The sequence below is a fragment of the Oreochromis aureus genome, linkage group 14 (assembly GCF_013358895.1).
Source record: "Oreochromis aureus strain Israel breed Guangdong linkage group 14, ZZ_aureus, whole genome shotgun sequence".
NCBI lineage: Eukaryota > Metazoa > Chordata > Actinopteri > Cichliformes > Cichlidae > Oreochromis > Oreochromis aureus.
Genome location: NC_052955.1, coordinates 37,211,348 through 37,232,468, shown reverse-complemented (window position 1 = coordinate 37,232,468; position 21,121 = coordinate 37,211,348). Strand labels below are relative to the sequence as shown.

Here is a 21,121-nt window from a genome sequence, read left to right as displayed (position 1 = left end):
AGAAGTCCCTTGTCCTGCGGGCATTGTGTACACTGTAGCATTGTCCTGTTGAAAAACCCAGTTGCTACGACACAGACCAAGGCCCTCAGTCATAAGGGATGCTCTCTGCAGCATCTGGACATAGCCAGCGGCCATTTGACGACCCTGCACCTCCTTTTGCTGCCCCCTCCACTGTGGTGCGTAGAAAACATCTCAGGTGGGATCTGCTTGTCATGCCAGTAACGTTGGAAACCATCATGACCATCGAGGTAAAAAATTTTCACATCGGAGAATAAAACTTTCTTCCACCTTTCAATGTCCCATATATTCAAGGAGACGAGGCCTTTGAAGGCGTTTTTTGTTTTTGAAGCCCTTCAGTCTCAGATGCCATCTGATTATTATGGGGCTGCCTTCAGCACCAGTAACAGCCTTAATTTGGGTCGAGGACTGTCCAGTGTCTTGACAGACAGCCAATTGGATCCTCTCGCTCAGTGGTGGTGAAATTTTGGGAGGTTTCAGTTTTTTGTTCCATAACCATCAGGATCATTTAAGAAATTCCAAATTACTGTCTTGCTGCATCCCACCTCAGCAGCGATGGTGTGTTGCGAGAGACCCTGCTTATGCAGTTCAACAACCTGACCATGTTCAAAAAGGGAAAGCTTTTTTGCCTTTGCCATCAGAAGCTCATGACAGTGTGACTACCTGACAGAAGATGACAATGAATCCACATTTTCCAATTTTTGCACAACTTTTGATCAGCTGTTTCAGTTTAAGTGTTGTTTTCAATAAATTGCACGCTCAAAAAAATGTTTTGTCTCACTCCCATTTCTTCTTGTTGCATGTTCAAGTTCGACTTGGAACCTTTTTAAGATTCAACCATGCAAAATATGATATTTTTTAAACTTAAACTTTTGATTGGGACTCTACTTTGTTTTATATTCTATGCCCCAGCATAGACTAGATATAATAATGTTCAAGAAGTTCCTGGCTTCAATGTCAAAAAAATATTCTAAAACATATTCAGCGCATGGATGTAATATTGTTTGTGTTATGAAATAAAAACAAATTCATTAAAAAGGCAAGAAAATTAGTCACAACCCTTTGGGACATTGCTGAGTCTTGATGGGAATGATCAAATTTAAGATCTCTAGCTTTTTCATGAAAGATAAGACTGTTGTACCTAATGTCCCAAAATGTCTCTATGGGGGCATCAGGATTCCACAGCTCTATGTTCTCTGGTTGGTGCAGAACTAACAGAGCCTGGAAATCAAAAGAGCAAGAGGAAGAAGATTTTAGAACCAGGAAGAGGTACAGATTAACAGTAATAAATAAAAAGATCAGTTCCTATCTCTATTATAATAACTTAGATAAGATATTTACCACAATTCCATAGACCATGAGACGGTGTACAATTTGAGACAAACCTCAAGAGATATCATTTCTCATTTCTCATTTCTTTATTTATTTCACACATGGTTCAACAGTGTTTCTTTTCCTACATACATCATCACTTTGGGTCAGAACTTTCAGAATAAAATTAAGCCATAAATTATCTTTGAAATTGTTCTTTAGCCTTAAGCTGAAGAAATAGGTTAAACTATGTGATCATATAAGTTAAACTACCTCTTTGATTGCTTTTTCCTGTTTTATATGTTTGTGTTTCCCACAGAACATATAAAATACTTTCTTAAATGGAAATAGGAGACAACAGCAATAATCAGTTGTCTCTAGTGAATTCTTGCTCCCACAGATGGATTCCACCTCTATAGTCTTTGAATAGAGTTGTAGTTGGAGTCCTTGTTCTGCAGCTCAGCAAATCCCGACAGCAGAACAAGAGCACCATGGCCAACTACAGTCAACAACTATAAAGTTGGTGTTTGTCTAACAGCAAGACAACAGACTTTAGAGAGAGACAGCTGAATGGTATTAGGAATAGCAAAGTCCTGCTCAGCCTCGACTGGCTAATAGCTGGATGTTATTAGTCATGTGAACACTCACATGTGTAAAATTGAAAGCATTTGAATAGATGAAAGATTTTTCCCTTTTATTCCTGGCTTTTCATTTTAAATATCTGTAGGAAGTGCACCAAGCATTGAGCATTGGACTCTGACCTCCATGGCTTCTTGCGAGAGCTGGGTACTGTTGGTTAGTGGCACCAGCTGCACAAGGCCAGTGATGAGCTCTGCTGTGCTGCTCTGCATCTCTGGAGTTTGTTTCACTGGATTCTGATACACAATGACACAAACAAAAATATGAGCATACTTGCAAAATATTGAAGTCAAAAGATATTTTTGTCCCAGTTTAAACACAGAAAAAATAACAGTTGTTTCTAGCTGACATTCCAACATAAATGTAGTGGGACTCACATGCAACATGAGTTTGGGGTCAGCATGGATGAGTTTAACCAGAGCAAGGAGGAGGCACTTGTAACTTCGAGTGTCCAAATCTGTGGCTTTCTCTTTGAACTTAAGGCTGGTGGTTTTCTTTCCAATAAATGTTAGACTCTGTAGCAGGCAGCAGAGAGAGAGGCAGAGAGAGAGAAAAGACAATATAGCAGTAACTAATAGCCAAGTGTAATTATATACATGTATAATTATATTACACAGAGTTGACTCTTTATTGTAATAGTACAGTTTCTGTTTTTTGCAATGTTTAGTTGAGGCATGCTTTCTCTGACCTTCAGACAAGATTGTTTAAATAAGTAAAACAGTTTAGAATATCCATCTGCCTTCTCACCGGAGTCATGCGAAGTGGGGCATGTGTGCCAGTGCCTTGGGTTACACGGTTGAGAGTGTCTGAGAACATGAAGCGAAGCTCTCCAGAGTAGCAGTATACTGCATCAATCTTAGGCCACCAGTCCAGGTGGGACTGAAATAAAACACAGGACAAGAGATGACAAGTCAAGTAACACATCAAACTATCGCAGGACCACTGATGTATGAGGCAATGCAAACTTACATTGTTGATTATTCTATGTAACGAGTTGACCAAGACAAAGTGAAAGGTGGAAGGGGATGAGGAGGCCAGGCAGACCTATAAGACAAAGAGGAAGTACCCCGAGATTTACAGGAAACTTCTCATGTCATGCACCTTCAAACAAAGGTTAACATGCCATACAAGAAAATTAATACAACTTTTTTCCTGCCTACCTTAAAGTGCTGGTTGTTGTGAGGATTAATACGGAAACAGGACACAAAGCAGTCCATCATGAGCTCCACATCAGCATTCTGACTGCCTGTTCCCCTCCAGAAGGGTTTGGCTGGGTTGAACAGCAGAGCCTGATGAAACAGGGTCACTAGATGTCATTCACAAGCACATTTCTATAAAGACAAACTTCATTACACATATAACATGTATAACAATAACGTATGAAGTAATATCTTTCAAAGCCATTGGATGTTCTTTAGAGTCCGATTTGCATAATGATTGTTTAAGGATTGTACTGAAAAACAGGAAAGGCCAACTGACTTGGAACTGAGAAAGGGAACTGTCCTCAGCAACGTAACAAAGGTGAAAATACGAAAAAAATTAAAATAAGACACACACACACACACACACACACACACACACTGCATTAACCTGCCTACTAACACACACACCCAAACAGGCAATGAAGACCAGCTCACACTCATAATCATAGTCATATCGTTTATCACTGTGAAACACGCTTACCGATTTCATTAATGTCAGTCCCACCAATCAGTGAGCCATCAATAAACTTAGTGGTTAATACAATTGTAAAATGCTTGCAATATAAAGGCACTGATCTTTTATTTGGATCTTTCAAAAATGCATTTCTGTTATCATTCTGTCCTGTCAACTTGCTGGGTAAGATCTGACATGTAAAATAACCGATTGTCATCATGTCAGGGGAACGTAATATAACACAAGTGAACAGAATGTTGTAGGTGGTTAAATATGACTGAGATCCACCGATGTATGCATGTGAGTGGAAACTTGAACAAACTGCTGTTATTCCTGCTTCTGATGAACTGGTGAAGCTTGCACACCAACACACACACACCCACAGCCCTTATATACACAATCTCATCTATATATATGAGATTGTATATAAGATTTTTGTTTTATGTTTGTTTAAGTGTAACACTGAGGGCTGTGGAATTACTGCAATTTCAAATTCCTGTGTATGATCTGTATATATAATTTTTAACAATGAAGCTAAATTTGACTTTGATTACATGAAACCAAACTTGTTAGATGTAACAGCACATGTGTCTGAGGGAGCCGATGAGCAGTTTGAGAGAAAAAAATATGGTACAGAAATACAGGAAAGTGAGAGGGTATAAATAAACAGTGTGTATTTGACAAAAGGTAAGTGTACAGCCAGGGTAATTCTCACTTAACTGTTTTTATAGAATAAATGACAGCATTTCACGTGTTTCTCTTTCAAAGACAGAACAAAACGATTGGGGCTGCGGCTAACATAAATGCAACAGTACAAACCAGGGCTCGCAAAATCGCTAGCCCAACGTCCCGGGGCTAGCGATTTTTCCAGTCGGGCTACCAAAACCTATCTCAGCCCTGCCCGTCGGGCTATCATAGGAAGGAAAAATATATGTCAATGCTTTTGCATTCTTTCGAAAATGTAGCTGAGTAATTATGTCATTGGCATCGATGAGCCACTGTCAATATGTGACATATTGAAATCGCATTTGAATTTGCGCCTGGTTTTTTGCTTTCACTTTCACTTTGCGATCCCACAAACGGTGTGTAGAGCGCGGCAGCACTGATTGGTGAGTGACGATTAATTGCGCACCAATTCCTCTGACATCGTCTTATCACTCATTAGCTACTATTCAAACGTGACAAGTGAAATCTCCCGCAGCAAGCTTAAACATGTGAGAGGTTGATTAAGAGAGAATCGCTGACCGTTATGTAAGTACGTGTGTAAAAGCAGCAGGATTTACGCCGGTATTTTAGTTCTGCTGAGCCAAATAAGACATGTCAGGGTGAAGAAGGGGCAGCCAAAGAAAAGCCTACCACAAAATGGAAAAGTTACGACAAATCAGACTATGAGGCAAAAAGAAAGCTCAGCTTTTTTGGTTTCATGGACAACAGAATTTATGTGGCTGGAATATGACGAGCTAAATAACATGATGTTCTGCCAGGTGTGTCGTGAGTTTCTTTTCATTTGAGTTGACAAGCGCCTTTGTAACTGGGACCAGTAATTTTAAGAAAGAACCCATGAGAAATGCAAGAAATGCATTATTGCTCAGTCTGCAATATCTTTCCCAGAACAAACAGCAATTGCAAAAAACATACTAAAAATAAACCAAGCACAAGCAGAAGTCCTGAAAAATCTTTCAAAAGCGTACTATGTTGCAAAGAGTGAACTACCATTGTCAAAATTTAGCAGTTTTTGCAAACTTCAAAAAGCAAATGGCCTAGATCTTGGTTCCACTTATCCCTTACCCTTGACTTCAGTGGAAATTTCAGATTCAGGATCTGACACAGACTGATTCATGTTCTACACAGTTCTTGCAAGTTCATAGAAATTTCTGTTCAATTAGAACCAAGTATTTGAATTGATGATTGTAATTTTTATACAGTTGTTGTGATTTGTATTTTAACAATTTTCTGATTAATTTTTTGTTTCCGTTACAATATTATACTTTAATAATATTGTAAAGGAAACAAAACATTAAAAAATTGCTCTCTTTTTTATTCGGGCTACTTAAATTTATTTTGGGCTACCAAAAACTGAAGAGTGCCTGCCCGAAGGGCTACCAGGGATTTAGAAATTTTGCAAGCCTTGGTACAAACACTTGAAAGAAACTGACATTCCAGGAGTAAAACATCGCAAATTAGGTGTTCAGGAAGCATCTAACAACAACTGTGTGTTGCAAACAACCACCACACCATATTGCCACAAGTTTCACCAAGCAAATACTTTTCTGTGATTGATCTGGCTAGTGCGTTTTCAAGTATAAAGGGGACTGATACTGCCAGTTGGTTTTGGCTGCTCTCTTTCCAAGGGAAAAAAATATTCTAAACCAGGCCCCAACACTTTTTAACAGCGCACTTGAAGAAAACCTGTCAGGTTTTATTCCTCCAGATGGGTTCAAATTTTTTGATGGGTCGATGATTTAAACTAAAGGGCTATAAAATACCTCACTAAGAACAGTCACAAGGTAGGCCTCTCCAAATTACATTCGGCTTCGGAGAAATTCACCTTTCTGGGACACACGTTCACATCAGATGGTAAGACCCTTTCTCTAAAAAGGATTGCAGTGATCCAAACCATTCCAAAATCACAAAGAATTTTTTTATTTATTTATTTATTTTATTGATGTATTTATTTATTCATTGTTTGTGTTTTGCGATGAATGTAACTGGAGCCTCGTTGTCTCATCTCTCTATATACTGCACTGTATACAGCAGAAATGACAATAAAGTTTACTTAGACTTTTTGCCATGACATCATATGTATGTCATATACATGGTACAGTATGCTGCCGAGAACCTCCATTATCAGCAATGATAGATCGGAGGGGACTGACTGGACGTGACAGACTAAAAGACTGATGATACAGACAAAGCGTTGAATGACTTAGTCATTAATTACTTAATGACTTACACTACTCACTGCAACTGCTTTAGCATTACCCAATTCCAACCATTCACCCAGATAGTGGACAAAAAGGGTGGATACATGTTTTGTTGCAGGAGCATGGGGAATGACAAGACCAGCAGGCCTTCCTCCACCTGCAAGCAGCGGCAGCTGAAAAGAATCTCTAGCTTCACATGAGCTTGTGGGCAATCCAGACTCAACCTTTTATCTGCCACATTCTGTGTCACTTATCGCACTGAGAAAAAAATATATTTACTAGCTGCTTGTTGGTTATGGTATCACACTGTATTATTGAAAAATGCCAAATATCACAGTTAAAACATGTACTGTTTTAAACCCAGCATCACTTCTCCCCACAGCAGCAAATGGTGAATCACATGATTTTATAGCAGCCACTTCTGGAATCTGTTCACCCAGACCTGACCGACAGGAGGCACTGCTGGCTAACTTTAATCTAAAGGTTTTTCTGGACAATTTGGCAACCCAGACACCAGTGAAAAAGTAGGATGTGCACAGAACATCTTGGAATTAGGCTCTTCACTATATTGCTATTCAGCTCAAGTTGCTGAGCTTGCTTTAGTGATTTCACTTGCTTAAGTGATTTCACTTGCTTTAGAACAAGCAAGTGAAATCACTTAAGATCAGTCACCATTTACACTGATTCTACATAAAAACATGTTACATTTTGTCACATGGAAACAAAAGTTTTTAACTGATTCAGGGAAATCCACTGCAAATCACAAAAAAAGTTGCAATGAATCAGTTTTCCAATAAATCTCAGAAAATCAGTTTGGTTTCGATGCTCAAACTATTTTTCCCAAAATATGTACACCCATTTAGAAACATATTTGAGTGATAACTTGTATCCAGTATGTAGGCACGATGTGTATGTTCATCTTTGATGTGTAAAGATTCATTTTCTTTAACCAGCGAGACATAACTTATTTCAGTGTCACGTTAGTAAATGATCTAAACTATGTAATAATAAACAGTATTAACACAACCTAAGATTTAACAAACAGGATAATTGCTTTTCAGAAAGTGGTCAGACCTTGAGATCCATGACAATGGACTGGACCAGGAGGAAAATGGTGGAATGATCTTCCCAGTTGATATAAGTAGAGGCTTTACAAAGTTTGACACAGGCAATGGCAGCACTCTCCATCAGCTGTTTGCTTCCACCTTGCCCTGCTAAAGCTTTCCGTAAACTGTCCAGAAAAAGTTTCTGCAGATACAAAATAACAGAAAAGTGTCTTTAATTAAAAGGTGAATGGAATCAAACTATGTTTTATCACTGTGTGTTCTTCTCTCAGACCTTGTTAGCCTTGCTTTCTTCCACTGTGTCTTTGGAGATCGTGTGTGTAATCTCTGGACAGAGTATGAGGAGGATTATCTGCAGTGGCCACACTGCTGCCTTCCTCTTGGTACTCTCTGCAAAACTGTCCACCAGGTCAAACAACTTCTCTGCAGCTTCTGTACAAAGACATAAATAGACATATTTAATGCCAGGAACATTGCCAGTCAATTTTTTAAGCCACTATCATGTATGTTAAATCTGAAATAAAACATGTACAGCTGATAATATTTTTCATTACTTATATACTCTAGAACATTAGAAAAACATCTATAAAATTAAAAGAATCTTTTGATGGCAATGAACTGCTCTTCAACTACTTCTATTACTTACAAAGGGGCCTGTCATCTTTTATTGTTGTTATTGTTTCCATTCAACCATCAGCTGAACCAGCAGTAGTAGTGATGTAGTAGTAGTGATACAGTACCACTGCATACCCTCTCTGCACCACTTACTAAGCAGGCATGGAAGCTTTTTTCTAACAGACTAAATCATCTCAGCTGCTACAAGATAGCTGTTTGGTATTGTCTGTGTGTGTTTAATTATTACTATTACTAAAAATAGTTGCAGTAATACATAATCATATCAACCGTTCTAACAAAATAATTTCACAGATATAGGGGTAATTATTTCTTCTTCATCATCTTATATATTCATATTATAGTTAACTCTTTTCATACCTGCCATATCTGACTGTGGTCGCTGGTACAGCATGGTGAACTCATCTGGGTAATACTCCACCCAGTTCCAAAACGCCTGATTGAAAAGAAGAAAAAAAAGAAGAAAAGAAGAAGAAGAAAAAAAAAGTGTTACATTTTCATTATTCACTGATATCATGCTTAAAATTATTTTGCACTTTTACAAAGAGAAAAAATTACCTTCTCTAAACTGCTGATGACTGCAAGCTGGGCAGGCTTCTTTAGAGCTCTGAACTTCATTACAGTTTCTAAGAGAAGAAAGCCAAACAGAATTTTTTGTTTAACATCTCTATTTCATAATTTCTCAAAAAAAAAAAAAAAACCAACTAATTTCATTCTTCTAATAATTCCTTAGTCCCTTTACCAATATTATACCCCCAAATGTAATCCTGTAAGTGCATTAGAAACTAACCTTGTAACAGCCTCTTCAGCTTAGAGCAGTCCACATTGATGTACTGCATGAGCTCTATGTCATGAACATCAACATTATCCTCTGAGCAAACGGTCAACTCTTGAAGCCTGAAAACACAAGGAGGAGTGAATTCTGCTGTTCAGCAGTTACAAAGAACAAGGCTTACAACATTAATCTGGAAATCAGAGGTACTCTGCTGACCAAATGACTGATTACTCATTATTCATACTATAGCATAACCCTATAATATTTTTGGAATGGACCCTATGCCAGTAAAACTTAATTTGATATAATAATTATATCAAAAAAGAACCATAAAAATTTCATGAGTTATCAACTATATTCAGCAAATGTGTGATACATGACACATATCCCATAATTTGTAAATACTCCACATCTTGAAATAAATCAAGACTCAAATAAATTGAGACTAGTTTACCCTGCCCAGGATAAGGTTACCACCCTGAACCCAGGTCTTGGGAGGGCGCTTGAAGGAGAGACCTGGTGGCCGGGCCATAGTCTCAGGAGGAAACATCAAGAGCAGACTCTGAAGAGTCAAAGACGGAGGTCCTGGAAATCTGATTCTTGGTTATAGTATAGTTCAAGGACCTCCACAACCAATTGGGACAATTGACTAGAGGTAAAGTTATTGAACAATTCTCTAATGGCACGACCTCGAGGGTGGATGAGATTCACCCCAAGTTTCTCAAAGCCCCAGTTGTTTTATAAGGTTGTCTTGGCTGTCTTGGCCTCTGAGCACCCCTGCATAGGCATTGAGTCCGACCTTTAAGATGGGGATGGGTGTGTGTGTTCCAAATATAGAGGGATAACACTCCTCAGCTTTTGGGAAGACCTATGCCAGGGTACTGGAAAGGAGAGTTCATCCATTTGTTGAACCTGGGATTCAGGAGGAACAATGAGGTTTTGTCCTGGTGGTGGAACGCTGGATCAGCTCTTTATCCTCACAAGGGTATTCAAGGGGGTGTGGAAGATTGATCGCAACCAGTCTGCACGTGTTTTGTGGAGTTGGAGAAAGCATTCGACTGCAACCATTAACCAGTAAATTCATTTTACAAAGAGTCCATAACATCAGTTATAAGGAGTTGCTAGAGTTCACTCACAAAAGAGAAGACAAGAAAGTGCATTCCTTATCAGATTTTTAGTTCATTCTTTAATACTCCAAAAAAGTCGCACAAGCAAAACTCTACCTCAGGTTCTCCAAAGCAAAACAAGGAAGTCAGCCCGGCACCTTCGATCAAAGTATCCTGAAGCTTTCATTCGTTTATTGTATTCCTCACCCAAATAAACTGTCACTGAGACCAACCAGGTTTAAACAGCTGGTCCGACTTACTGCACCAGAGTCAGTCTGGGTCATACTTCTGGCGATTCAGTATTTTATTTCAGCGGAATGGCCCAAAAGAAGGCTAGCCTACCGCGGATTTACTGGATAGCGTGGATAAATGATGCAGAGTTTCAGCTGGAGGTTAATCTGACTCCTTCCTTTCTGGCGTCTTTCATCGCGAGTCCTGGCCCATAAAAAAAGGAATGTGTACAGTAGAGATGGCGTGATACCACTTTTTTATGTCCGATACCGATATCATAAATTGGGATATCTGCCGATACCGATATAGTGTATCTTTTTAAATCAATAAAACTGTTTTTCTTTAATATCTTGCTGCATTTTGTATAAGTTCATAATCAAGTTTAAAAAACAAACAAACACTAAAGCTATTCAGTTATACCTGTATGCAAAAAATACACTGCACCCAAAATATTTCATAGTTCAGCAATACTGATCCATCTAATAAACTTGAACCTACATCATCCTCCCTATTCTTGTATTTTAAAGAGTACTTAGCAGAAATGATAAGCAACCTAACTAATAGGGTTGCCAACTCCCAGCAAATAAAAGAATAAATAAATAGGGAACCACCCCCCACCCTCTGCCTCAACTTTAATTTAACGCATGTGTAAAAAAAAAAAAAAAAAAAAAAAAAATGCACAGAAATAAATTATTTTTTCACAATAATTAAATAGATTAAAGATCATTCTTCAACAGAATTGCAGACTGCACAGATGGTACCTTCCCAAAGGAAAAAGTACTATAGCTTACTAGGGTACATTACACTTAATAGTTACTATATACAGTAATGGATTTCTATACATTTTACATCAAATTAAAACTTTTTGGTTCTAGACATTTTAAATGAGAATAAGAAAGAAAAGTATTTCTTTGTGCCCCCCTTCCCCTGTTAATGCCCTACCTGCCCCCCTGGCAAAACTTTGCTAGACCCGCCCCTGCACAGTTACCAGCCATCAGCTTCGTAGAAAAAGATCCTGGTGTAGAAAGTAATATTAAATAAATTCTAACAACAGCCTATCAAGCTTTAACGTGGTGCTGTTGTTCAGCCGCTGGTTTCCTTTTTCTGGTGCAAATTGGGCCAAAAACAAAGAAGAGAGACGGGAGTCACGGCAGAAAAGCCGATCAGCCGATCATTGATCAGTTTCATGATTGAAGTAACAACAGGAGAGGGAGGGGGAGAGAAGAAGAGGCAGTCGCTCCATATTCAGTATCAGTTAAGCTTAACGTGGCAATGCTAAACAAACATTCAGAGATGAAATTACACACTTGCTTTACTTCTCTGGGATAGCTTTCTCTGAGATAAATGCCGCTTTGGTAGCGAGGCTCCAACTGCTCAACCAGTACTCAGACAGGTCTCGCACACCACAGCCGCTCCATCACGTGACGCATACTGCTCCAGGGTTATGAGCTGAGTTACGCCATGTCACAAGTTTTGTGAGGTGCTTTCGTGATATTTAATGGATTTGATTACATTTTTTATTTCTCTCCAATATCCGATCCAGTAATTTAGGTCAGTATCGGACCGATACCAATACGTAATATCGGAGAGAATTTTGGTCTCATCTGATCATACTATGCTCTCCCAGTATTTCACAAGCTTGTCTAAATGTTGTTCAAGAAAATTCTAAATGCGCTTCAACATTCTTTTTCTACAGCAATGGAGTCTTGCGTGGTGAGCGTGCATACAGGTCCTGGCGATTGAGTGCATTACTTGTGTTCTTTGAGTGAGTAGATTTGACATCTGTGTAACCAATTGTATCAACTATTTTCCTGTTAGATACTCCCTGTAACATTCTGCATTAGAGCAGGGCGATATGACCAAAAATATTTATCACGATATACATTTGAAAATTTGCGATAACGATATAACTGACGATATAATTGACGCAAGACAAAATACTTTACAACTCCACAACTTTATTAGTGCAAAAGAAACCCAACCGATGTATGTTCACTTAAACAAGCAGCTGTTTTTTATGTGCATTAAAGCTATATAAAAATTTAACAGTTTTTCTCTAATAATTTTTATCATTAGAGAAAAAATTACCAATAATCATCCCACAGATGTAATATTATCTACAGCCACTTTTAGTACCATCGATGTTAAGTTAAACTCTTTTTCTCCAATTGATCTTTCTGAGTTAACTTCAATAATTACTTCCTCCAAACCATCAACGTGTCTTTTAGACCCCATTCCTACTAAACTGCTCAAAGAAGTCCTGCCATTAATTAATTCTTCGATCTTAAATATGATCAACCTATCTCTAATAATCGGCTATGTACCACAGGCCTTCAAGGTGGCTGTAGTTAAACCTTTACTTAAAAAGCCATCTCTAGACCCAGCTGTCTTAGCTAATTATAGGCCAATCTCCAACCTTCCTTTCATATCAAAAATCCTTGAAAGAGTAGTTGTCAAACAGCTAACAGATCATCTGCAGAGGAATGGCTTGTTTGAAGCGTTTCAGTCAGGTTTCAGAGCTCAGCACAGCACAGAAACAGCTTTAGTGAAGGTTACAAATGATCTTCTTATGGCCTCTGACAGTGGACTCATCTCTGTGCTTGTCCTGCACCTCAGTGCTGCGTTCGATACTGTTGACCATAATATCCTATTAGAGCGATTAGAACATGCTGTAGGTATTACAGGTACTGCACTGCAGTGGTTTGTATCATATCTATCTAATAGACTCCAATTTGTACATGTAAATGGAGAGTCCTCTTCACACACTAAGGTCAATTATGGTGTTCCACAGGGTTCAGTGCTAGGACCAATTCTATTTACATTATACATGCTTCTCTTAGGCAGCATCATTAGAAGACATAGCATAAATTTTCACTGCTATGCAGATGACACGCAGCTCTATCTATCCATGAAGCCAGGTAACACACACCAATTAGTTAAACTGCAGGAATGTCTTAAAGACATAAAGACCTGGATGGCGCTAACTTTCTGCTTCTTAATTCAGATAAAACTGAGGTTATTGTACTCGGCCCTGAAAATCTTAGAAATATGGTATCTAAGCAGATTCTTACTCTGGATGGCATTACCTTGGCCTCCAGTAATGCTGTGAGGAACCTTGAGTCATTTTGACCAGGACATGTCCTTCAATGCACATATTAAACAAATATGTAAGACTGCTTTCTTCCATTTGCATAACATCTCTAAAATTAGAAATATCCTGTCTCAGAGTGATGCTGAAAAACTAGTTCATGCATTTATTACTTCCAGGCTGGACTACTGTAATTCACTATTATCAGGATGTCCTAAAAACTCACTGAAAAGCCTTCAGCTGATCCAAAATGCTGCAGCAAGAGTACTGACAGGGACTAGAAAGAGAGAGCAGATTTCTCCTGTTTTGGCTTCCCTTCATTGGCTTCCTGTTAAATCCAGAATTGAATTCAAAATCCTGCTCCTCACATACAAGGTCTTAAATAATCAGGCCCCATCTTATCTTAATGACCTTGTAGTACCATATCACCCTATTAGAGCACCGCTCTCGCACTGCAGGCTTACTTGTTGTTCCTAGAGTATTTAAAAGTAGAATGGGAGGCAGAGCCTTCAGTTTTCAGGCCCCTCTTCTGTGGAACCAGCTTCCAGTTTGGATTCGGGAGACAGACACTATCTCTACTTTCAAGATTAGGCTTAAAACTTTCCTTTTGCTAAAGCATACAGTTAGGGCTGGACCAGGTGACCCTGAATCCTCCCTTAGTTATGCTGCAATAGACGAGGCTGCCGGGATTCCCATGATGCATTGAATTTTTTCCTTCCAGTCACCTTTCTCACTCACTGTGTGTTAATAGACCTCTCTGCATCGAATCATATCTGTTATTAATATCTGTCTCTCTTCCACAGCATGTCTTTATCCTGTTTTCTTCTTTCACCCCAAACCGGTCGCAGCAGATGGCCGCCCCTCCCTGAGCCTGGTTCTGCGGAGGTTTCTTCCTGTTAAAGGAGTTTTCCTTCCCACTGTCGCCAAAGTGCTTGCTCTCATAGGGGTCATATGATTGTTGGGTTTTTCTCTGTATTTATTATTGTGCTATCTACTGTACAATATAAAGCGCCTTGAGGCGACTTGTTGTGATTTGGCGCTATATAAATAAAATTGAATTGAATTGAATTGAAATGCAAATTCCTTGCTGAAAGTTTAACCAAAAGGCATTTCCAGTGGAAATTGGCCGACATATCCTCAGCATAACCATGCATAATATCGACAAAACTTAAAAAGAGGTTATACACACACAATATGGTAATATTATGTTGAAGCACAGTACGTATCACTCCGCGAGGCTCCTGCCTACGATAGCCGTAATGCTCCGACGATCCATCAAGCGGTGCGGGTTCGTAGCTTAGCAAAGTCGTACTAAAACATTTGACAGATTTTCGAGTGCCGTGTACCACATAAAATCGTTTCGAGGTCAGTAAACACAACCAGAATTCAAACATAAGGCACACGGGATTATAAGAGGGACTGTCGATTTTCAGAAAAATCAAAGGATTGATTTTAAGTGTGCCGTATTTTCCAAAAAAAAACACGGTAATAATGACGGCCCGCTAGCATGCGTTACCAAAAATAGTGCTTTGTTGTGTATCTGACGGATGAAAGCTAAACCAGTTCCACACCACTGAAGTTGCAGCATTTTTACAAACCAGTTCTGGTTCATCTGTTTCATTCAACGATCCACTTTCGGCCTTCTCATTCTCCGTCGCCGGCATGCTTTTTCCTCCATGTGCGTATGAAAACAAAGGCACTGCGCATGCGCGTTTTACCCATATTCTATCGCAATATTTCATTTTCTTATCATTGCCCAACATTATACCGGTATTACCGTGAACGGTATGATATGGCCCAGCCCTATTTTGCATACACTTCTGTTTGTTGTTTGGTTTGTGGAGGCACTGATTTTTCTGGCTTATACCAAGGCAATATGTATTACTTGCAGATGATTTATTTATCGACTGTCTGTTGTCAGACATGGTTCTGATTGCATATTATTACTGTGTGTCGTGGTCATGTGACCTTTCACAGGTGACATGAGATGGCACTGCTCTGTGTTCCACTGTACAATGAAGAGTACGTGTGCTCAAAACATGATACACTAGATGGAAATTTGAGGTTGAAAAGAACAAACTTAATTCTTTTCCGTGTTCATGTTTTTTTGGACCTGGACGATGTGTGTGGCTTTTTTTTTTTCCTTGTTGTCGTCTTAGATTTATCTACCTTTAATAAAACCTCTCTGATAAGGATGAATAACAAATGGCATGATTTTATATAGTTCAGATACAAAAGCTAAGAACTCAATAATTAGATTGCTGGGTGGGTTTAGTTTCGCGAGCAGTGTGATGAAAGCTTGATTTATACTTGGTGGGATTCCCTAGGTGGTTTTAAAATCTAAAATTATTCTAATAAATAATAAAATAAATATTAAGATAAAAGTTGGCTATATTAACTCAACAGGAAGCCATCAGGTACAGGTGCTTCATCATTCGTGATGTATGTCAGAAGGTCAACTGGGTTGAAATACCAAAAAATAAAACAATTAGAGTGTGCCTATTAAACAAAATCAAATGCAACCATTATTGAACTTAAATTGGCTACTAGCACTATGGGTTCTATAACGTTCTGTAGTCCTGAATGGATGTTTACATGTTGAAAACAACAAGCACGATAAGTCCAGTTTCATGATAAAATCTAAATTTGGTATGACTAACTTTGATTTGATTTGATATACCTTTATTAGTCCCACAAGGGGAAATTTCATGTTAAGGCTGCCGACCTATTGCACGCAATGGCGGCGCCATCTTATCCTCCGACCATACATACATTACACAAAAACATCAGATGGGGAAGACAGGTCAGAGAGGTATAACAATGGAAAATCCACCACATGAGGAAAGATAAGGAGAAAAAAATAACTCCCCCCAGACTGAGCTCCAACAGGGAGATCAGTTTGAGAACAGAAAAAAAACACCTCTGCACATAGCACATGAAAAGACTCTTAATACACCAAAGAAACACATGACAAGCAACAGGGATGGGTAAAGGGTGAGAGACAGCCAATGTAGACAGTGCATCCGGGCCTGCAGCCTATGCGCTGGTCTCCTTCATCCACCGTCAGCATCGGAAGGGAATAAGCATCGAAGGCGTTTGGAGGGGGAGGGGGGATGAGTGTACATCTGCATGTGTATATATGTCTGTGTGTGTGTGTGTGTGTGTGTGTGTGTGTGTGTGTGTGTGTGTGTCTCTCCAGAGTTCAGCTGAGACAGTGTCCTTCGCCCTGCCAGGCTAAGTAAACAGTCTTACAGCCAACCCAGGTGGCCTTGCGTAGAATGGGAAGAACAGTCTCAACACAGTCGTTATCAGGGTGTTGTTGTTTAGCTCCAGCCTTGAGACCGCAGCTGGAGCCAAAGGGGTCTCCGCATGAAGTACTTCAATATAGCAAGAAGAGCCAGAAGAGCCTGAACTCTCTTGGTTTTTGATTTATTTATTTAGTCTTTAGGAATAGTTCCACAGGCTTTTTGAAGGATGTTACAAAGCTCTTCTTTGAGGTTTTGGCTTTGGTGAGGCCGAACACTGATAGTTTTCTACTGTGAGTTTTAATTAGCATGTTTAAAAAAATAAAATAAAAAAAAAAAGACAGTTTGCAGATGGTATTGCATGGTGGCTCAAAAATATGATGCATTCACATTTTTCTCAATTTTGACTAGTCTTCTTGCATCCAGCACACTTCTGCTTAGTCTTTCCCCTCCTTAAGAATGGCCTCTTGACCCCCATAATAATATTCTTCCAATGACATGACAAAAAGCTAATCTTTGTAAAATGAAGATATTATGAATCTGGACAAAGGCCAGCTGAACTCCTAAACTAATCATCAAAAAACAAATACAAAATTAAAGCTGCAAGCAGCGATATGAGGGCCCTCGCACCCCAGCACGTCGAGCCCAGCCCAACACCTAAAACCAGCGCTTCCGATCTGATGTCACATTGATGGAATTCATGCATTTAACCACCAGCTAAAATTTAATCTCATTCAACCATTATTATAGTCATCCCACTAGGTGGCGCTCTAAGCATTACTGACAAATGGCATAACAAACATTTCCGTGCTCGAGTCTCATCAAGCTTGCGACCTTTGGGAGAGATTGGACATTGTGTTTTTGAGTGACAGGAGATTACTGCTTTTTGGAGAGTGATTGAAACTCCACGTGCCGCCACGACCACCCCGTTTCCCTGAACGTAAAAAGCTTAGCAATTTAACATCACAAAGGTCTTTAGATTCCACACACAGGAGATCGTGTCAATCTGATGAAATCCCTTGGAGGAGTTCGTCAAAGAACAGTGCCTGAAAAGAGGGGAAAATGTCGCCAAAATTACACATTCATTTTAAAATGGCTGACTTCCTGTGTGATTTGGGATATTGCTCCAAGAGACTTTTTTGTACATCTTGATATCTTACATAAGCTTGCCAGATTTCAGACTTATAGATAAAACACAGAGCAGGGGCTGATGTTTTGAAATTTTGTAGGGGGCGCTGTGGAGCCATTTTGCGCTATTCAAGGAAAATGATCCTGTAACAAGATAGCGCTCATCACATTGGAGGTGTGTGCCCAATTTCAAGACTTTTTAAACTTTCCAAGCCCCTCAAAAGCCACTTCATTGTTCATGGTGATCTGCGTTGCCACCAGGGTGCGCCGTTCAGTTTAAAGTCACAATTTTCTCACTGAAGCATCATGAGGGACTGATGGTGATATTCACCGCTTTTGAAGTGGCCACGATGAGCCTGTGAAAATCAGTGCAACAAAATATAAGACATGACATTTCCTGTTCCCACTAGGTGGCGCTCTGCGTATTCCTGACAATGGGCACATCAATCTGTTCAGGGTGGGTCTGACATCATCCCTGTAAAGTCTGGTACTGATCAGACTGGATTTCATTGAGTTATACTAATTTGTTTCTTCATGGCGAGACATCAATGTTCGCCATGCTGCTGGGGTCACACCCTTCCGCGAAAACTCACAGTTTTCACTGTAACCCAAGACCAACTCCTTAAGGCTTTCCTGGAGAAATTTGAGGCTGCAGATATCACCCATAACGATACTGTACCCCAAAGTGTAAAACATGACATTTCCTGTTCCCACTAGGTGGCGCTGTCCCTGGTGTCAAATATGGCAGTTGAAATATGTTCAGGGGTGGAGCCTTATCATATGTGTGCTCTTTGGTCCAGGTTGGAACATGTATGACAAAATGAGAGGCAATAAGATTTTCATGGCGAGTCATCGAAATTCGCCGTGGCGCCACGGCCTCACCGTATCCCGAAAACTCAAAAGCTCCGCAATTTAACATGGCCCAGGTGTGTAGTTGAGACTGACCAAATATGAAGCTTGTACGATGAAATTCCAATGAGGAGTTCGCAAAAGTTCGAGGCATGGAAATGGCAAAATTAGAGCCAAAATGTCACCTTCACTTGCAAATGGCGGACTTCCTGTTGGGTTTGCATCAATGGGCCCACAGACTTTTTTGTTCGTCTTGGCATGATACACATGTGTGCCAAGTTTCATACATGTAGCTCAAACGATGTGTTCGTAGGGCTGCATTTAACAAGGCATAGGTGGCGCTCTAGAGCCATTTCTCAGTGCTCATATGTAAAACCATTAAAATACAAAATTTTTCACTAGATCTGGCATGTGTGCAAAATTTCATGAGTTTTTGAGCATGTTAAAGCCCTCAAAAAGGCAATTCATTTCAATGAAAAATAATAATAACAATTAAAGCTGCAAGCAGCGATATGAGGGCCCTCGCACTTTTGGCGTCGAGCCAAGCCCAACACCTAAAACCAGCGCTTCCGATCTGATGTCACATTGATGGAATTCATGCATTTAACCACCAGCTAAAATTTCATCTCATTCAACCATTATTATAGTCGTCCCACTAGGTGGCGCTCTAACCATTACTGACAAATGGCATAACAAACATTTCCGAGCTCGAGTCTCATCACGCCTGCGACCTTTGGGAGAGATTGGACATTGTGTTTTTGAGCGACAGCAGGTTACTGCTTTTTGGCGAGTGATTGAAACTCCACGTGCCGCCATGACCACCCCGTTTCCCTGAACGTAAAAAGCTTCGCAATTTAACATCACAAAGGTCTTTAGATTCCACACACAGGAGATCGCATCAATCTGATGAAATCCCTTGGAGGAGTTCGTCACAGAACGGTGCCTGAAAATTGGGGTAAAATGTCGCCAAAATTACACATTAATTTTAAAATGGCTGACTTCCTGTTGGATTTGGGATATTGCTCCAAGAGACTTTTTTGTACATCTTGATATCTTCCATAAGCTTACCAGGTTTCAGACTCAGAGATAAAACACAGAGCAGGGGCTGTTGTTTTGAAATATTGTAGGGGGCGCTGTGGAGCCATTTTGCGCTATTCAATGAAAATGATCACATAACAAGATAGCGCCCATCACATTGGAGGTGTGCGCCAAATTTGGAGGCTTTTCAAACTTTCCAAGCCCCTCAAAAGCCACTTCATCTTTCATGGTGAACCGCGTTGCCACCAGGGTGCGCCGTTCAGTTTAACGTCACAATTTTCGCACTGAAGCATCATGAGGGACTCATGTTAATATTCACCGCTTTTCAGGTGGCCACGATGAAACCATGAAAATCTGTACAACACAGTGAAAGACATGACATTTCCTTTTGCCACTAGGTGGCGCTCTACGTATTCCTGACAATGGGCACATCAATCTGTTCAGGGCAGGTCTGAGATCATGCCTGTAAAGTCTGGTTCTGATCAGACTGGATTTCATTGAGTTATACTCATTTGTTTCTTCATGGCGAGACATCAAAGTTCGCCATGCTGCAGGGGTCACACCCTTTCGCGAAAACTCACAGTTTTCACTGTAACCCAAGACCAACTCCTTAAGGCTTTCCTGGAGAAATTTGAGGCTGCAGATGTCAACCATAACAATACTGTACCCCAAAGTGTAAAACATAACATTTCCTGTTCCCACTAGGTGGCGCTGTCCCTGGTGTCAAATATGGCAGTTGAAATATGTTCAGGGCTGGAGCCTTATCATATGTGTGCTCTTTGGTCCAGGTCGGACCATGTATGAGGGAATGAGAGACAATAAGATTTTCATGGCGAGTCATCAAAATTCGCCGTGGCGCCACGGCCTCACAGTATCGCGAAAACTCAAAAGCTCCGCAATTTCACATGGCCCAGGTGTCTAGTTGACACTGACCAAATATGAAGCTCATATAATCAAACCCCAAGGAGGAGTTCGCAAAAGTTCGAGGCATGGAAATGGCAAAATTAGAGCCAAAATGTCACCTTCACTTCCAAATGGCGGACTTCCTGTTGGGTTTGCGTCAATGGTCCCACAGACTTTTTTGTTTGTCTTGGCATGATACACATGTGTGCCAGATTTCATACATGTAGCTCAAACGATGTGTTCGTAGGGCTGCATTTAACAAGGCATAGGTGGCGCTCTAAAGCCATTTCCCAATGCTCATATGTAAAACCATTAAAATACAAAATTTTTCACCAGACCTGGCATGTGTGAAAAATTTCATGAGTTTTTGAGCATGTTAAAGCCCTCAAAAAGGCAATTCATTTCAATGAAAAATAATAATAATAATAATAATAATAATTAAAGCTGCAAGCAGCGTTATGAGGGCCCTCGCACCCCTAGCGCATTGAGTCACGCCAAACACCTAAAACCAGC

The 21,121-nt window shown here is 39.9% G+C and overlaps 1 protein-coding gene across 2 annotated transcripts in view; it reads right to left on the bottom strand.

Moving 5' to 3' along the window:
- Window positions 1-21,121, bottom strand: part of nf1a (neurofibromin 1a) — a 154,244-nt gene that overhangs the window by 97,995 nt on the left and 35,128 nt on the right. For both annotated transcript variants that reach the window (XM_039622674.1, XM_039622675.1), the window contains exons 5-15: window positions 9,036-9,142; window positions 8,804-8,871; window positions 8,606-8,681; window positions 7,887-8,044; window positions 7,623-7,796; window positions 3,129-3,257; window positions 2,938-3,012; window positions 2,716-2,847; window positions 2,346-2,483; window positions 2,091-2,204; window positions 1,160-1,239 (exon numbers count right to left, since the gene is read on the bottom strand). In XM_039622674.1, the coding sequence (XP_039478608.1) occupies window positions 1,160-1,239; window positions 2,091-2,204; window positions 2,346-2,483; window positions 2,716-2,847; window positions 2,938-3,012; window positions 3,129-3,257; window positions 7,623-7,796; window positions 7,887-8,044; window positions 8,606-8,681; window positions 8,804-8,871; window positions 9,036-9,142 (1,251 nt within the window). The remainder of the gene's footprint in view (window positions 1-1,159; window positions 1,240-2,090; window positions 2,205-2,345; window positions 2,484-2,715; window positions 2,848-2,937; window positions 3,013-3,128; window positions 3,258-7,622; window positions 7,797-7,886; window positions 8,045-8,605; window positions 8,682-8,803; window positions 8,872-9,035; window positions 9,143-21,121) is intronic.